This window comes from Phaenicophaeus curvirostris, unplaced genomic scaffold (assembly GCF_032191515.1).
Source record: "Phaenicophaeus curvirostris isolate KB17595 unplaced genomic scaffold, BPBGC_Pcur_1.0 scaffold_73, whole genome shotgun sequence".
Classification (NCBI taxonomy): Eukaryota; Metazoa; Chordata; class Aves; order Cuculiformes; family Cuculidae; genus Phaenicophaeus; species Phaenicophaeus curvirostris.
Genome location: NW_027206695.1, coordinates 714,283 through 727,522, shown reverse-complemented (window position 1 = coordinate 727,522; position 13,240 = coordinate 714,283). Strand labels below are relative to the sequence as shown.

Sequence of the window (13,240 nt, the reverse complement as noted above, 5' to 3'; positions counted from 1 at the left end):
CTGGAAGCTCCTAATTGGGACCCAGGGGCTTCTCGTTGCGTCCCAGGGGGCTCTAGAGGGCTCCTGGGGGTCCTAGAGTGTCCCAGGGGGCTCTAGAAGATGGGGATGAGGACCAGAAGATGAGGACGGGGATGGAGATGAGGAGCAGAAGATGGAGATAGAAACCAGAAGATGAGGCTGGAGCCCAGAAGATGAGGATGAGGGTGGAATTGAGGACCAGAAGATGGAGATAGAGCCCAGAAGATGAAGCTGGAGCCCAGAAGATGAGGCTGGAGCCCAGAAGATGAGGATGAGGGTGGAATTGAGGAGCAGAAGATGGGGATAGAGCCCAGAAGATGAGGATGAGGGTGGAATTGAGGACCAGAAGATGGGGATAGAGCCCAGAAAATGAGGATTGAAGGTGGAATTGAGGAGCAGAAGATGGGGATAGAGCCCAGAAGATGAGGATGAGGGTGGAATTGAAGACCAGAAAATGGAGATAGAGCCCAGAAGATGAAGCTGGAGCCCAGAAGATGAGGCTGGAGCCCAGAAGATGAGGATGAGAGTGGAATTGAGGAGCAGAAGATGGAGATAGAGCCCAGAAGATGAGGCTGGAGCCCAGAAGAAGGGGATGACGCCCAGTCCCGACAGAATCACCACCACCGAAGCCGTAGAACTTATTCCTCATGGTTTTTCTTTTCCTAATTGTTGACGTTCTACAGCGGAAGAAGCCGCTCGCGCCGCCCCGAGACCCCGAAGAAGGCGCCGCTTGACCTCACGCCCCCCGAGACCCCTCCGGCTCGGAGCCCGTCGCCTCCACCTTGAGCCGAGCCGGACCCCGTGGAGCTTTGGAGCTTCTCCCTCCGTGCCCAGCGCCGCCGGCGCCTCGCGCCGCGTCCCCTTCTCTAACATCCAACCCTCCGTCCCCGAGCCCCGCGGCCCCGTCCCACCCCTCCGCCTCCCACCGCCTCCTCGTCCTCCTCCATCTCAGGTGGCTTCGCGGCTACGAGGGCGGCTTGGGGAAGGCCCAGAGCGGCGCGAGGGCCGCGGGGAGGTGGCCGGCGTGCGTCCGCTGGTGCCGCTTGTGGTGGGAGCTGCGGCTGAAGCTCTTCCCGCAGAAGGCGCAGGCGTAGGGCTTCTCGCCGGTGTGGATGCGCCGGTGCTGGGTCAGGGTGGACTTGTCGGTGAAGCTCTTGCCGCAGTCGGCGCAGCCGTAGGGCTTCTCGCCGGTGTGGATCCGCTGGTGCCGGATGAGGTTGGAGGAGACGTTGAAGCGCTTGCCGCAGTGGCCGCAGGCGTAGGGCTTCTCCCCGGTGTGGATCCTCATGTGCTTCACCAGGTCCGAGTTCTGGCTGAAGCTCTGCCAGCACTCGGCGCACGTGTTGGGGATGCTCAACGCCGGCACCGTCTTCGCCTCCATCTCCTCCTCTTCCTCCTCCTCGTCCTCCTCCTCCTCCTCGCGCCGCCGCCGCCTCCGAAGGGCCCCGCCGGCGGCGTCTTTGGCTCGGTTGAAGCTCTTCCCGCAGTCGACGCACTTGGTGGCGGCGGGACGCGGCGCCGGCTGGACGGAAGAGGCTCCCACCTCCTTCCCGCAGTCGCGGCACGTGTGGGCTCGCCGGTGCCGGAGCAGGTTGGCGCTCAAGCCGAAGCTTTTGCCGCAGTCAGAGCAGGAGAAGGCCTTGTGGCTCTGCCGATGGGCCAGCAGCGCCGAGCGCTGCGCGAAGCTCTTGCCGCACTCCACGCAGATGTTGGGGTGCTCGCCCGAGGACGCCCGCTGGCGCACCACCGTCTCCTTCCGCTTGCGGCCCCCGCGGCCGCGGCTCGGCGAGCCCGCCGGCTCCGACGAGGCTCCTTCCCGCCCGCGGGAGCTGCGGGAGGGCTCGGCCGCGCGGCAGCGCCGAGGAGCCATGGGGCAAGCGGAGAGGGAGGAGAGGAGCGGGGTTGAGGGGGGGGCCCAGCGGGGAGGAGGAGGCGATGGGAGGCGCTGAGGAGGGAGGAGAAAGGGGGGGGGGTCAAAGGGTCCTGGGGAGATGATCCAGCCCATCCTCATCTTGGGCACCAGCCCATCCCCATCCCATCTTTTCTCCATCCCATCACCACCCCATCCTCATCTTCGTCCTCATCCCCATCTCCATTCCCAGCCCCATCCTCATCCTCATCTTCATCCCCATCCCAATCCCATCCCTGCCCCCCCCACTCCAATCCTAATCTCAGTCCCTGTCACCATCTCAATCCATCCTCATCATCGTCTTCATCCCTATCCCAATCCCATCCCCATCTTCATCCCCATCTTTATCCCCATCCGCATCTTGATGCCCTTCCCATCCCCATTCCCATCTCCATCCCATCCTCATCTTCATCCTCATCCCATCCCCATCCTCATATTCATCCTCATCCCATCCTCATCTTCATCCCCATCCCCATCTTCATCCCGATCCCCTTCCTCCTTCTCATCTTCATCCCCATCCCTTCCTCATCTTTGTCCCCATCCCATCCTCATCTTGGTCCCATTCCCCATCTTCATCCCCATCCCCTTCCTCCTCATCTTTGTCCCCCATCCTCATCCTCATCTTGGTCCCCATCCCCATCTTCATCCCCATCTTCATCCCCATCCCCTTCCTCCTCATCACCTTCATCCTCACCCTCATCTTTGTCCCCATCCCATCCTCATCTTGGTCCCCAATCCCATCCTCATCATCATCTTCTTCCCCACCTCATCTCCATCCCCATCTTCATCCCCATCCTCATCTTGATCCCCATTCCCATCCCATCCCCATCCTCATCTTCATCCCCAGCCCATCCTCGCCCCATCCTCATCCTCATCTTGGTCCCCATCCCCATCTTCATCCCCATCCTCATCCCCATCCCCATCCCATCTTTATCTTTGTCCCCATCCCCTTCCTCCTCATCATCTTCATCCCCATCCTCATCCTCATCCTCATCCTCATCCTCATCCTCATCCTCATCTTGTTCCCCATCCCCATCTTCATCCCCATCCCCTTCCTCCTCATCTTCATCCCTATCCCATCCTCATCCCCATCCCCATCCCATCCTTATCTTTGTTCCCATCCCCTTCCTCCTCATCATCTTCATCCCCATCCCATCCTCATCCTTGTCCCCATCCCCATCTTCATCCTCATCCTCATCCTCATCTTGGTCCCCATCCCCATCTTCATCCCCATCCCCATCCCCTTCCTCCTCATCTTCATCCCTATCCCATCCTCATCCCCATCCCCATCCCATCCTTATCTTTGTCCCCATCCCCTTCCTCCTCATCATCTTCATCCCCATCCCATCCTCATCTTTGTCCCCATCCCCATCTTCATCCTCGTCCCCATCCCCATCTTCATCCTCATCCCCATCCCCTTCCTCCTCATCTTCACCCCCATCCCCATCCTCATCCTCAACCCCATCCCATCTTTATCTTTGTTCCCATCCCCTTCCTCCTCATCATCTTCATCCCCATCCCCATCCCCATCTTCCTCCCCATCCCCATCCTCCTCCTCATCTTCCTCCCCATCCCCTCCTCACCTTTGTCCCCCATCCCCATCGTCGCCCCCACCCCAATCCCAACCCCAGGTCCATCCCATCCCCCCCCTCCCCTTCACCCCCTCCCCCTCCCCTCCCCCTCCCCCCCCCCAGTGCCCCCCAGTTCCCGTTACCGGCCCCCGGTCCCCGTTGCCCGTTTCCTCGGACAATGGCGGCCGCGGCGCCTCCGCTGACCCGGGAAGTTCAACCTCCGGGATCGCGTGGAGGAAGCAGCGGGAGGAAGAGGGGGGGGTCGTCATCCTCCATCCCGGCCTTCTCCCTCCCCACCAGCCCCCTCCCCTCCCCCGGGGATCCCCGGTCACCTCCCGGTTCCGGACGGGAAGGGGTTAACTCCCCCTTTTGGAGCTGGAAAATCTCCCATTCCCAGCTCGGATCCACGGATTCCGTGAGGAGGGAGCCCAGCAGCTCCTCGGCCTGATCCCAGCCCCCCTGGACCCCCCCGGAATCCCTCGATCCACCACCCCGACAGCCAAGAGCCTCCCAGCCCCCCTTGATCCCGTGGGGACACCCCAGAATCCTTGGATCCACGAACTCGGAGAGCCGAGAGCGTCCCACCTGCCTTGGAGCCGCGATCCCAAGAGCTGGAGCATCCCAGCACCCCTTGATCCAGCAGGACATCCCAGAATCCCTCGATCCACGATCCCGAGGGCCAAGAACATCCCACCACCCCTTGATCCATCAGGACATCCCACCACCCCTTGATCCATGATCCCGAGGGGCAAGGACATCCCAGCACCTCTTGATCCATCAGGGCCTCCCACCACCCCTTGATCCATGATCCCAAGGGGCAAGGACATCCCAGCACCTCTTGATCCATCAGGGCCTCCCACCACCCCTTGATCCAGCAGGACATCCCAGAATCCCTCGATCCACGATCCCGAGGGGCAAGGACATCCCAGCACCTCTTGATCCATCAGGGCCTCCCACCACCCCTTGATCCATGATCCTGAGGGGCAAGGACATCCCAGCACCTCTTGATCCATCAGGGCCTCCCAGCACCCCTTGATCCATGATCCCGAGAGCCAAGAACATCCCACCACCCCTTGATCCATCAGGACATCCCAGAATCCCTTGATCCACGATCCCGAGGGGCAAGAACATCCCACCACCCCTTGATCCATGATCCCGAGAGCCAAGAACATCCCACCACCCCTTGATCCATGATCCCGAGGGGCAAGGACATCCCAGCACCTCTTGATCCATCAGGGCATCCCAGCACCTCTTGATCCCGTGGAGACATCCCAGCACCCCTTGATCCATGATCCCAACAGCTGGAGACATCCCAGCACCCCTTGATCCATGATCCCGAGAGCCAAGAACATCCCAGCAGCCCTTGATCCCTTGATCCTGAGGGCCAAGAGCATCCCACCACCCCCTGAGGGCCAAGAGCATCCCACCACCCCTTGATCCATGATCCCGAGAGCTGGAACATCTCAGCACCCCTTGATCCCTTGATCCCAAGGGCCAAGAGCATCCCAGCACCTCTTGATCCATCAGGACATCCCACCCCCCCTTGATCCATGATCCCGAGAGCCAAGAACATCCCAGCATCTCTTGATCCCTTGATCCCGAGAGCTGGAACATCTCAGCACCCCTTGATCCATCAGGACATCCCACCTACCTTTGATCCATGATCCCAAGAGCCGAGGACATCCCAGCCCCGGCCCAGGCTGCCCAGAGCAGTGTGGCCACAAAAACCCCCCTATGTGGCCACTAAACCCCAACACGTGGCCACTAAACCCCACGTGTGGCCACTAAACCCCAACATCTGGACACTAAACCTGAATATGTGGCCACTAAACCCCCTCACGTGGCCACTAAACCCCACGTGTGGCCACAAAACCTCAACACGTGGCCACTAAACCCCCCCATGTGGCCACAAAACCCCCACATGTGGCCACTAAACCCCCACGTGTGGCCACAAAACCCCACGTGTGGCCACAAAACTCCATGATGTGGCCACAAAACCTCATCATGTGGCCACAAAACCCACATATGTGGCCACTAAACCCCAACATCTGGACACTAAACCCCACATGTGGCCACTAAACCTCCACGTGTGGCCACTAAACTTCAACATGTGGCCACTAAACCCCACATGTGGCCACAAAACCTCAACATGTGGCCACAAAACCTCACGTGTGGCCACAAAACCCCATGATGTGGCCACCAAACCTCATCAGGTGGCCACAAAACCTCATGTGTGGCCACAAAACTCCATGATGTGGCCACCAAACCCCCAAGAGACCCCTGGAAGGTCCCCAAATCCCATCCCGGTTGAGGGAAGAGGCGGTTGGACCAGGAGACGAGGACTCTTTACTAGCCCAGGACGGGATCGGCGGGTCCCCCACTCCGGATTCACCTCTTGGTGGGGCCGGAGCCTTCGTGCTCCCGCAGGGAGGAGAAAACCCACACCGCGAGGTCCCCAGCATTGAGATCGTCCCCTCGTCCCTCCCCAGGAACCATCGGGATCAGGTTCTTCTCCGTCTTCACCAACCAAAAAGGAGCTTCGGTGGCCCCTGGGGCTTCCCCGAAGCTCCACGTGGATGTGGAGAAGGAGAAGGTCCCGTCAAGTCCATCCCAAGGAGCTCGGGAAGGGCGGAGCCTTCGTGAGGAACATCTTCAGCCCAGGTGGATCCAGAGCTGAGGTGACCACGAAGGCTTCGTGAGGAACATCTTCAGCCCTAGTGGATCCTCCATGAGGAGCGTCTTCAGCCCAGGTAGATCCAGAGCTGAGGTGACCACGAAACCTTCGTGAGAAACATCTTCAATCCAGGTGGATCCAGAGCTAAGGTGACCACAAAGGCTCCGTGAGGAACATCTTCATCCCAGGTGGATCCTCCATGAGGAACATCTTCATCCCAGGTGGATCCTCCATGAGGAACATCTTCAACCCAGGTGGATCCAGAGCTGAGGTGACCATGAAACCTTCGTGAGGAACATCTTCAGCCCAGGTGGATCCTCCATGAGAAGCATCTTCAGCCCTAGTGGATCCTCCATGAGGAACATCTTCAGCCCAGGTGGCTTCAACCCAGGTGGATCCAGAGCTGAGGTGACCACGAAGGCTTCATGAGGAACATCTTCATCCCAGGTGGATCCTCCATGAGGAACATCTTCGACCCAGGTGGATCCAGAGCAGAGGTGACCACGAAGCCCTTCGTGAGGAGCATCTTCAGCCCTAGTGGATCCATCCTGAGGAACATCTTCATCCCAGGCGGCTCCGCTGGCGCTGGAGAGGAGCCCAGGTGACCACGAAGCCCTCCGCGAGGAACCTCCTCACCCCAGGTGGCTCCGTTGGTGGCGCCTCAGGGCCGAGCTCTCCGAGAAGCTCTTCCCGCAGGCTCCGCACTGGAAGGGCTTCTGGGCGCCGTGTCCTCGTTGGTGCTTGACGAAGGCCGAGCCGTAGCGGAAGCTCTTCCCGCAGTGGCCGCAGCGGTGGGGTCGGTCTCCTCGGTGGAGACGCTGGTGGGCGTTGCGGTTGGAGCTGCGGGTGAAGCTCTTCCCGCAGTCCAGGCACTTGTAGGGCTTCTCCACCCCCTGGAGACGCTGCTGCTGGACCAGGAGCTCCGAGCGCCTCGCGAAGCTCCTGGTGGCGTCGCCTCGACGGGCCCCACGGCCCCGGCGACCGCGCGGGGACAAGGCGGGAGGGTCCTCGGGGGGGTTCCAGGAGATGGGGAGCTCGGGGAGATCTTCCTCGGCTCCTCGGGGCAGGAGGACGTCCAGCTCGGACACCTCGGGGTCTGGAGGTTCCTCGTCTTCGTTGTCGCTTCCCAGCTCATCGTCTACGAGGAGAAGAGGGAGACACGGGGATCCCCGGGGAAGAAAAGCTCATCCCAGCTCCAAACCTGGAGATCCACCAGCTTGGGATGATCATGGAGAGCAAGGAAAGCTCCTCAGCTCATCCCAATCCAACCCTGGAGATCCACCAGCTTGGGATGATCATGGAGAGCAAGGAAACTCATCCAAATCCAACCCTGGAGATCCTCCAGCTTGAGGGCTCCATGGAGAGCAAGAAAACCTCATCCCAACATCAATCCTGGAGATCCACCAGCTTGAGGGCTTCATGGAGAGCAAGAAAAGCTCATCCCAACATCAATCCTGGAGATCCACCAGCTCGGATGCTCCATGGAGAGCAAGAAAAGCTCATCCCAATCCAACCCTGGAGATCCACCAGCTTGGGATGATCATGGAGAGCAAGAAAAGCTCATCCCAATCCAACCCTGGAGATCCACCAGCTCGGATGCTCCTCGGAGAGCAAGGAAACCTCATCCCAACGTCAATCCTGGAGACCCATCACCTTGGATGCTCCATGGAGAGCAAGAAGAGCTCATCCCAACATCAATCCTGGAGACCCACCAGCTTGGATGCTCCATGGAGAGCAAGAAAAGCTCCTCAGCTCATCCCAACCCAACCCTGGAGACCCTCCAGCTCGTTCCTCACCTGTAGGAGCCACCCGCAGGACCTCCCACTCCTTGGAGTCGTTGGGATCCGGGACCCCCGGCTCCTCCTCCAGCTCCAAGCGGGAGACGACGTTGGGTTTGGGAATCGGGAAATCTGCTCCGGGGTCAAAAAAAAAAAAGAAGGAGGAAAGATCTTGGGATTGTTATGGACACGTGGGCTTCTCGAAGGAGAGATGGAAGGTTCCAGCAACAAGGGGACGTCTCCAACCAGCAGGTGACCCTCTAGAGAGGTCCTGGCGGTCCCTAGATGGGTCCTGGTGGCCCCGAAAGGGGTTCTGGGGGTCCTAGTGGTCCCTAGATGGGTCCTGGTGGCCCCTAAAAAGGTCCTGGGGGTTCTAGAGAGGTCCTGGTGGTCCCCAAAGGGGTCCTGGTGGTTCTAGAGGGGTCCTGGTGGCCCCTAGATGGGTCCTGGAGGCCCCAAAAGGGGTCCTGGGGCTTCTAGGTGGGTCCTGGTGGTCCCTAGATGGGTCCTGGTGGACCCTAAAGGGGTCCTGGTGGTCCCTAGATGGGTCTTGGTGGCCCCAAAAGGGGTTCTGGGGGTCCTAGTGGTCCCTAGATGGGTCCTGGTGGCCCCTAGATGGGTCCTGGGGGTCCCAGAGGGGTCTTGGTGGTCCCAAAAGGGGTCCTGGTGGTTCTAGAGGGGTCCTGGTGGTCCCTAGATGGGTCCTGGTGGTTCTAGAGGGGTCCTGGTGGTCCCTAGATGGGTCCTGGTGGCCTCTAAAGGGGTTCTGGGGGTCCTAGATGGATCCTGGGGGGTCCTCGGGGTTCCTAGAGGGGTCCTGGAGGTCTTCAAGACCAGGTTGGATGGTGGAACTGGATGATCTTCGAGGTCCCTCCCAACCCGAAGCCTCCTCAGACCCTCGAGGACTCACCCAGCAGGATCAGGGCCTCGTAGTTCTCCTGCATGGTGACCTCCTCCAGATCCCAAGCCCGGAAGCACCTGGGGGAGGTAAAGGGGTGGGGGGGTTGAGAGGTCCCCGGGCGGGTTGTCCCACCTGAGCGACCTCCCCACCCGCCTGGGAGAAGCTCCAGAGGGACCCTCGGTACCTGCAGGCATCGGGATGCTCCAGGAGGTCAAGGATGGTCCAGGAGGTCAGGGATGGTCCAGATCTAGGGATGCTCTGGATCCAGGGATGCTCCAGGAGATCAGGGATGCTCCAGGAGGTCAGGGATGGTCCAGGAGGTCATGGATGCTCCAGGAGGTCAGGATGCTCCAGGAGATCAGGGATGCTCCAGATCTAGGGATGCTCCGGATCCAGGGATGCTCCAGGAGGTCAAGGATGGTCCAGGAGATCTGAGATGCTTCAGGAGGTCTGGGATGCTCCAGATCAGGGATGGTCCGGGAGATCAGGGATAGTCCAGGAGATCAGGGATGGTCCAGATCCAGGGATGCTCCAGGAGACCAAGGACGCTCGAGGAGATCAGGGACGGTCCAGGAGGTCAGGGATGCTCTAGGAGGTCACGGATGCTCTAGGAGATCAGGGATGGTCCAGATCCAGGGATGCTCTGGATCCAGGGATGCTCCAGGAGGTCAGGATGCTCCAGGAGATCAGGGATGCTCTAGGAGGCCATGGATGCTCTAGGTGATCAGGGATGGTCCAGATCTAGGGATGCTCTGGATCCAGGGATGGTCCAGGAGATCAGGATGGTCCAGGAGGTCAGGGATGGTCCAGGAGATCCGGGATGGTCCAGGAGGTCAGGGATGGTCCAGGAGATCAGGGATGCTCCAGGAGGTCAGGGATGCTCCAGATCTAGGGATGCTCCAGATCTAGGGATGCTCTGGATCCAGGGATGCTCCAGGAGATCAGGGATGCTCCAGGAGCTCAGGGATGCTCCAGGAGGTCAGGGATGCTCCAGATCCAGGGATGCTCTGGATCCAGGGATGGTCCAGGAGATCCGGGATGCTCCAGGAGATCCGGGATGCTCCAGGAGGTCAGGCTGCCCCAGATCTCGGGCTGCTCCAGGGGACCCAGGGCTTCCCCGGGGCAGGTTCCCAGCTCGGGGCTGCGGGCCCCGCTGGCTCCGCCCCGGGAGGAGCCGCCGCCGACCCAGGAAGTTCAGCCCCCGCGCTTCCCCCGACCCCCCGGCCCCTCGTCTTCATCCCCCCCCGCGCCGCATCCTCATCATCCTCATCCCCATCCCCATCCTCATCCTCATCCTCATTCCCTGCCTCTTTCTGCCTCCTCATCATCTTCATCCCCATCTTCATCCCCATCCCCTGCCTCCTTCTGCATCCTCATCGTCTTCATCCTCATCCGCATCCTCATCCTCATCCTCATCCCCTGCCTCCTTCTGCATCCTCATCATCTTCATCCCCATCTTCATCCTCATCCTCATCCCCTTCATCCCCATTTTCATCCTCATCCCCATCTTCATCCTCATCCTCATCCCCTGCCTCCTTCTGCATCCTCATCCTCATCCTCATCCCCATCCCCTGCCTCCTTCTGCATCCTCATCCTCATCCTCATCCCCATCCCCTGCCTCCTTCTGCATCCTCATCATCTTCATCCCCATCTTCATCCCTGTCCTCATCCTCATCCCCTGCCTCCTCCTGCATCCTCATCCCTGTCCTCATCCGCATCCCCTGCCTCCTTCTGCATCTTCATCCCCATCTTCATCTTCATCCTCATCCCTGTCCCCATCCTCCCCTTCATCTTCATCCCCATCTTCATCTTCATCCCCATCCTCATCCCTGTCCTCCATCCCCTTCTTCATCCTCATCCCCTTCTTCATCCACATCTTCATTTCCATCCTCATCCTCATCCCCATCCTCCATCCTCTTCTTCATCCTTGTCCCCAACACCCGGGACCCCCAGGACCCATCTAGGGGGCCACCAGAACCCATCGAGGGACCACTAGGACCCCCAGGACCCTTTTAGGGACCTCCAGGACCCCTTTAGGAACCCCCAGGACCATTGTAGAGCCCCCAGGATCCATCTAGGACCCCCAGAACCCTTCTAGAACCCCCAGGACCCCTTTAGGGGCCACCAGGATCCATCTAGGGACCCCCAGGACCCCCAAGACCCCTCTAGGGACCTCCAGAACCTCTTCAGGGGCCACCAGGACCCCTCTAGAACCCACCAGGGTGTCCAGGTGATGGACCCAAAGGGACCCGAGGTCATCCCAGAGATGAAGGATGAGGACAGGGCGGCTGCTTCCACCTTTAATGGGGACGTGGGGTGGGGACAAGGGACATGGGGACATCAGGATGGGGATGAGGGACATGGGGACATCAGGAGAGGATGGGGATGAGGGACATGGGGACATCAAGATGGGGACAAGGGACATAGGGGCATCAGGATGGGATGGGGACAAGGACCATGGGGACATCAGGATGGGGACGAGGACCATGGGGACATCAGGATGGGGATGGGGACAAGGACCATGGGGACATCAGGATGGGGACGAGGACCATGGGGACATCAGGATGGGGACAAGGGACATGGGGACATCAGGATGGGGATGAGGGACATGGGGACATCAGGATGGGGACAAGGACCATGGGGACAATAGGAAAGGATGGGGACAAGGACCATGGGGACATCAGGATGGAATGGGGACAAGGACCATGGGGACATCAAGATGGGGACAAGGGACATAGGGGCATCAGGATGGGATGGGGACAAGGACCATGGGGACATCAGGATGGGGACGAGGACCATGGGGACATCAGGATGGGGACAAGGGACATGGGGACATCAGGATGGGGATGAGGGACATGGGGACATCAGGATGGGATGGGGACAAGGACCATGGGGACAAGGGACATGGGGACACCAGGACAGGGTGTCCCCCAGCGCTACGTCTCTAGCTCCTCCGAGTCTCCCCAACCTGGAGAACGGACAGGGTGAGGGACAGGGCTGGACACCAGGTCCCCCGTGTCCCCAAAAGCCTCTGGTGACCCCCGCGACGCCCCCACCGGTCCCCGTACCGCGGCTCTCGCTGTCCTCGATGTCCCCAAGGCTGGAGTCGCGGGACGCTGCCTCCTCGGAGCTCCTCGGCCGCTCCTGGAGCTGGGGGCGTCCTTGGGGACGTCCTCGGGGACGCGTCCCAGCTCCAGAGAGACGTGTCCCAGCCTCTTGAGGTGCCTCTGGTCCTTGGGGACGTGTCCCAGCCTCTTGGGAATGAATTCCAGCTTCTTGGGGACGCGTCTCAACCTCTTGAGGTGTCCCTGGTCCTTGGGGACGTGTCTCAACCTCTTGAGGTGTCCCTGGTCTTTGGGGACGTGTCTCAACCTCTTGAGGTGTCCCTGGTCTTTGGGGACGTGTCTCAACCTCTTGAGGTGTCCCTGGTCCTTGGGGACGTGTCTCAACCTCTTGAGGTGTCCCAGATCCTTGGGGACGCGTCCCAACCTCTTGAGTTGGTGTCCCTGGTCCCTGGATCCACGTCCCTGGTCCTTGGGGACGTCCCTCAGGTCCCTGTACCCATGTCCCTGGTCCTTGGGGACGTGTCTCAACCCCTTGAGGTGTCCCTGGTCCTTGGGGACGTCCCTCAGGTCCCTGGACCCACATCCCTGGACCCTGGGGACGTCCCTCAGGTCCTTGGGGACGTCCCTCAGGCCCCTGGACCCACGTCCCTGGTCCTTGGGGACGTCCCTCAGGTCCCTCATGTCCCTGGGCCCACGTCCCTGGTCCTTGGGGACGTCCCTCAGGTCCCTCATGTCCCTGGGCCCACGTCCCTGGTCCTTGGGGACGTCCCTCAGGCCCTTGGGGACGTCCCTCAGGTCCCTGGACCCACGTCCCTGGTCCTTGGGGACGTCCCTCGTGTCCCTCATGTCCCTGGACCCACGTCCCTGGTCCTTGGGGACGTCCCTCATGTCCCTGGACCCACGTCCCTGCTCCTTGGGGACGTCCCTCGTGTCCCTCGTGTCCCTGGACCCACGTCCCTGGTCCCTGGGGATGTCCCTCAGGTCCTTGGGGACGTCCCTCATGTCCCTGGACCCACGTCCCTGGTCCTTGGGGACGTCCCTCAGGTCCTTGAGGACGTCCCTCATGTCCCTGGGTCCACGTCCCTGGTCCTTGGGGACGTCCCTCGTGTCCCTCGTGTCCCTGGACCCACGTCCCTGGTCCTTGGGGATGTCCCTCGTGTCCCTGGATCCATGTCCCTGGTCCTTGGGGACGTCCCTCGTGTCCCTCGTGTCCCTGGACCCACGTCCCTGGTCCTTGGGGACGTCCCTCAGGTCCTTGGGGACGTCCCTCGTGTCCCTGGATCCATGTCCCTGGTCCTTGGGGACGTCCCTCATGTCCCTCATG

General features: G+C 60.7%; 2 protein-coding genes across 2 annotated transcripts; both read right to left on the bottom strand.

Annotated features, from left to right (window-relative positions):
* Positions 1-656: 656 nt before the first annotated feature.
* LOC138734330 (zinc finger protein OZF-like) lies at positions 657-3,767 on the bottom strand. The gene is made up of 2 exons (XM_069881937.1): positions 3,642-3,767; positions 657-1,963 (listed from the first exon to the last, which is right to left on the bottom strand). Exons 1-2 carry the CDS (start codon positions 3,765-3,767, stop codon positions 983-985), a joined length of 1,107 nt encoding a protein of 368 aa, XP_069738038.1. The 3' UTR covers positions 657-982.
* A 2,650-nt stretch (positions 3,768-6,417) lies between these two features.
* On the bottom strand, positions 6,418-9,114 carry LOC138734329 (zinc finger protein 75A-like). The gene is made up of 5 exons (XM_069881936.1): positions 9,036-9,114; positions 8,861-8,928; positions 7,969-8,082; positions 6,809-7,310; positions 6,418-6,757 (listed from the first exon to the last, which is right to left on the bottom strand). The coding sequence occupies exons 2-5, from the start codon at positions 8,892-8,894 to the stop codon at positions 6,418-6,420; spliced, it is 990 nt and encodes a 329-aa protein (XP_069738037.1). The 5' UTR covers positions 8,895-8,928; positions 9,036-9,114.
* Between the last annotated feature and the right edge of the window lie 4,126 nt (positions 9,115-13,240).